Source organism: Lemur catta, chromosome 1 (assembly GCF_020740605.2).
Source record: "Lemur catta isolate mLemCat1 chromosome 1, mLemCat1.pri, whole genome shotgun sequence".
Classification (NCBI taxonomy): Eukaryota; Metazoa; Chordata; class Mammalia; order Primates; family Lemuridae; genus Lemur; species Lemur catta.
The window spans coordinates 68413239-68418757 of record NC_059128.1 but is presented as its reverse complement, the minus strand read 5'-3'; the positions used below and the strand labels follow the sequence as shown (position 1 = coordinate 68418757).

The following is a 5519-nucleotide window of genomic DNA, read 5'->3' as shown; positions in this document are numbered from 1 at the left end:
AGATTGAGTGCCAGGCGCACTGTCTGGAGAATGGACACGCTTGAGGCTCTGACTCAGGGGGATGGGCGGGACACGGACAATGTATATAACCTGAGCTTTTGTACCCCCATGAAGAGCTGAAATTAAAAAAAAAAAAAAAAGACAACCAAACAGTTGACTGCTAGTCCTTTAATACCATCTGTGTGCAGGTATCTGCTTAGAAGATGCTTGGTTTGTTTGTAATATATGTTGCTTGATAAAGCTATATTGCCAATTACAAAATTTGCAATAATTAGGTTTTTTTGTTTATTGGATTAATAGGAATGCTCTCATATTTTAGTTTTGGAATGAGTTACTCCTTCATTTACTTTGTAAGAAATAAATTTTCTATTATTCTGTGTAGTGTCAAACAATAAATGAACACTCTTGGAAATCAAATTGATCTCTGAATACTTTAAGTAAAGAAAAATAAAACTCTGTTACCTTGAGGAAATTTAATTCCTATATCTGAGTCTTATTTTGTCATTTATAATTTTGGGATTACACTAAAAGCATTTAAAGCAATGCATATAACATAATAGCATAGACTAAGCAACCAAGTTAAAAATAACTGCATTATTTTTATTTTGTGATGTGTTGTATTTTGCTCCCATATTCAAAGAAATAAAAACTGCCATCCTTGTGGTTTATGATTTTTACTGTTTATTCTTACAACTGAATTTAAATCTACTTAATTTATAATTCTGGAAAAAGAAAACAAATATTTATGATTCAAAACTTTAAGGATAATTTTTAATGACAAACATTTTATTTATATACGCCTTGACAAATAAATGTTAGACATTTGAATGAAAAAAATTGGCTTCTATTTATTTATTAAAATATTAATATGTTAACCACTATACCATGTATTACAGCTTGAAGAAATAACCAGGTAAAGCATGGTCTCTACCTTACATTTTTAAACTTTTACAAAAATGGTTAATAATTTAAAGTATAAATAATAGTCTTTGAGACTGAGATAACTAAAGGAAATATCATTAGGATTTATTTTATTTTTAACTTTTATTAATTTAATGAATATCAAGCAGAGAATAACCTCCACTGATATTCCTTATGTACTTTACCACTTTTATATCATCCTTTCTTTACTTTTTCTCCATTAGCATTTGGGTAGGAAGCTATGTTAAGAAAAAATGATAATGTTTTGCCTTTGGACAAAAGGCAAGTGAAGATTAGCAGAAGGTGTCAATGCTACAGAAACACTATTGTTCCCAATGAGGTTCAGAGAAAATTCAAAATAAAAGTTCATTAAGATGCAATCCATCAGAATGGATATATGGCTATGTTGACTGAATTACAGGATTTTGTTTAATGTAGTTATAGGCATAGGAAGAATGATTAGATTTTCTCATAATGAAGGATTATTAGTGTTTGTATTTTAGAAAAATATTTCATGGTGTTCTGCTAATTTATTAAGAAATGTTCAAATTCCTGAATTTTATTAACCGTATTCTTGTATTTGGAGCCAAGAAAAACATGCAGACATAAATTAAATGCCCTGAATTTCCAATCTAGTTTACAAAGTAAATATAATAATAGTCAATCTCGAGTACTCACATTGAAGCTTCTGAGCATTAAATATTAACATTAGAATCTGTGTAATAGCTTCTAAGTCTCTTCATAGCATTTTTCATCTCTTTATTTCTCAGGGTATAAATGGCTGGATTTAGGAGAGGTGTAATAACAGAGTAGAACACAGCAAGAAATTTGTCCATCCAGGTGATACTGAGTGGGCACACATAGATGAAGATGCAGGGTCCAAAGAAGAGCACCACCACTGTGATGTGGGCAGTGCAGGTAGAGAGTGCCTTAGATGCCCCAGTTTTAGAGCTTTGGTGGACAGTGAGAAGAATATATGTGTAGGATATCAGCAACAGAATAAAGCAGGTCATTGCCAGAACCCCACTGTCACCATTCATTAATATTTCCAAGTTAGAGGAATCCATGCAGGCAAGCTTGATTACCAATGGTATATCACAGAAGAAGCTGTCTATGTCCCTGGGACCACAGAATGGCAACTGAACAACTACAACCATTTGACTCATGGCATGCACAAAGCCAATGATCCAGGAAGTCACCACCAGCCCAATACACTTTTGGAGACTCATAATGGTAGAGTAGTGGAGTGGTTTGCAGATTGCCACATAGCGGTCATAGGCCATTATCACTAGTAGCACCATTTCACCACCTCCAACAAAATGCACAAAGAGTATCTGGCACATACAACCTCCAAAGGAAATGGTTTTGTTCTCCCTGAGAAAGTCTGTGATCATCTTAGGAGTAGTGACTGAGGAAAGCCACATATCAACAAAGGACAGGTTGGCCAAAAAGAAGTACATGGGAGAATGAAGACGGGAATCAGTGATGATTAAGATCACAATGCAAATATTTCCAGATACAATGATCAGGTAAAGCATACAGAATATTACTAAGAGTAAGACCTGAATATTCCTAGAGTGGCAAAGTCCCAGAAGCACAAATTCTGAAACTACTGACTGATTTCTTCCATCCATTTTTATTCAGTGTGTCCTGTAAAATAACCTGGAGAGAAGATCAAATTATCAGTTAGTGGGATAAGCAAGGGTGCTTAATTTTTAAAATTTTGTGTTCACATTGAAATTTGGCATTTATATCTGAGAGTAAAATGTATAATATGTGAAGAAAAATCTTGGCCCTATATAAATAGTATTAGAGAAGCTAACTGCCTGTAATTGAGAAGTGAGGGTTGAGATGGGATTGTTTTACAAATTATTTACTTTACTGAGAAGGTACCCTCACAAGAAGAGAATGAGAAAATCAGGGCAACAAGGTGAAGGGCTAAAAAGATTGTTGTATCACCTGAAAACTAGCCATTCCACTAGTCCTGTGAAAACAATCTGAGTGGGGAACCACCACCAACCATTACACTAAATAACTAAGAATTATATAACACACTTAGAAAGACTATAGTGAAGTGATATTGAAATTTGGTATAAATGACATGATTCCACATTATAAGTTCTCTATATTTCTTCTATAAGGCATCATAAAATCAATTCTTTAGCTTATCACTCTAAAATATATGTTGGGATAATCTTTAAACAGAAACTACATGGAAGATAATATAATAAATATTTGGCATGATGATTTGGACACAACACCAGGCATATAACTTATATAATTAATATCTACAATTAAATAAAATTCATTTAGTAAACAATGGATTAGGAAAAAATATGGAAAAATACAGGAAATTCTTTTATTTGAAGGAAAAGGACAGTAGAACACAACAAAAAAATCTGAAAGCATAAAACTCACTAATAAAAATAAGTATACAGAAAAATTTACAATATACTCATAATGTCATTGTGGGTAAACTACTCATATCTTTGGTATGAGGACCAAAAGACAATACTATTAAACATAATAACTACAATAATCTGTTAAGCAATAGGCAGTATAAAAACATATAATTTGAGACATTAAAATGTAAAAATGTGGAGTTAAAGTGTAGACTTTTTTAGGCTTTTCTTTATTTCTTTTCTCCCCTTTGTAATCAAACTTAAGTTGTAATCAGTTTAAAATTATTTATTATAACTGTAAAATATTTTTGGTATGCTTCATGGCATGCAAAGGAAAAATCTATAGGAAATACATTAAAAATGAAAAGCAACGAATAAAAGCATGCTCTCAGAGTACAGCACTTAACCACAAAAGAAGACAGGAAGAAAGGAAGAGAGGAGTTACACCACAAGTAGGAAACAAGTCACAAAATGACAGTAGTAATATCTTGTCTATCAATACAGCAGGAGCATATAAAAATTATAAACATATATACCAAACACTGAACCGTCTACCTATATAAAGACAATATTAACAACCTAAAGGGAGAGATCAACTGCAATTCAGTAATAATAGGGGACATCAACACTTCATTTTCAGAAATGGACAGACCATCTAGAGAAGAAAACAAAGAAACATCAGAGTTAAACTACACTGTAGACCATAGGAGCCTAACAGACATTTACAAATCAATCTACCCAGCACCTGCACACTGCAAGTCTTTCTCAATAGCACATGGAACATTCTCCATGACAGACCATATGTTAAGCCACAAAAAAACCCTGAACAAAGCAATATGCAGGTTCAATGCAATATCTATTAAAATACCAATGAAATTCTTCATAGAAATAGAAAAAAAATCTTCAAATTCACATGGAAATGCAAAAGACCCCAAATAGCAAATGCAAACTTGAATTAAAAGAACAAAGCTAAAGGCATCATACTACCTGACTTAATAATATGTTACACAGTATAGTAACCAAAATAGCCTCGTACTGACATAAAAATAGACACATAGACAAACGGAACAGAATAGGGAGGTCAGAAATAAATCCATGCATTTATAGCCAACCTATTTTCAACAAAGATGCCAAGAATACACATTGGGGAAAGGACAGTCTCTTCAATAAATATTGCTGGGAAAACTGGATATCCACATGCAGAAGAATGAATCTAGACCCCTCTATAAATGGATTAAAAAATTAAATGTAAGACCCAAAACTAGCGTTCCTATACGCCAATAACCATCAAGCCGAAAATCAAATCAAAGATGCAAAACTTTTCACAATAGCATCAAAGAAAATTAAATATTTAGGAATATATTGAATGAAGAAGGTGAGAGACCTATATAGGGAGAACTACCAAACACTGAGAAAACAAATTGTAGAAGATGTAAACAGATGGAAAACACTATCATGCTCATGGATTGGCAGAATAAATATTGTTAAAATGTCCACACTACCTAAAGTGATCTACAGAATTAATGCAATCCCTATCAAAATGCCATCATCATTCTTTGCAGATCTAGACAAAATAATTCCACACTTCATATGGAACCAGAGAAAACCTTGTATAGCCAAAGCAATCTTAAGCAAAAAGAACAAATTGGGAGGCAGCAGTCTACCAGACTTCAAGCTTTACTACAAGAGTATAATAACCAAAACAGCATGGTACTGGCATAAGAACAGAGATATAGGTCATTGGACTAGGACTGAGAACCCAGATATACAACCATTCTCATACTGTCATCTGATGTTTGACAAAGCAGACAAAAATATACACTGGGGAAAAGAATCTCTACTCAATAAATGGTGCTGAGAAAAATCGGTAACCACATGCAGAAGATTGAAACTGGATCCCCACCTCTCTCCTCTCACAAAAATCAACTCACGATGGATAACAGACTTAAACCTAAGATGTGAAACCTTAAGAATTCTGGAGGAAAATGTTAAAACTCTTTTAGACATTGACATAGGCAAATAATTTAAAAAGAAGACCCACAAAGGAATCACAGCAACAACAAAAAGAAATAAATGGGACCTGATCAAATTAAAGAGTTTCTGCTCAGGCAGGGAAACTATCATTGAGCATATGGACAACCTACACAACGGGAAAAAATATTTTCATGCTACACATCTGATAAAAGGCTGATAACA

General features: G+C 33.2%; 1 protein-coding gene across 1 annotated transcript; it reads right to left on the bottom strand.

Annotated features, from left to right (window-relative positions):
- Positions 1-1616: 1616 nt before the first annotated feature.
- Positions 1617-2555, bottom strand: LOC123632389 (olfactory receptor 4K14-like). The gene has a single exon (XM_045542645.1). It carries the CDS (start codon positions 2553-2555, stop codon positions 1617-1619), a length of 939 nt encoding a protein of 312 aa, XP_045398601.1.
- Between the last annotated feature and the right edge of the window lie 2964 nt (positions 2556-5519).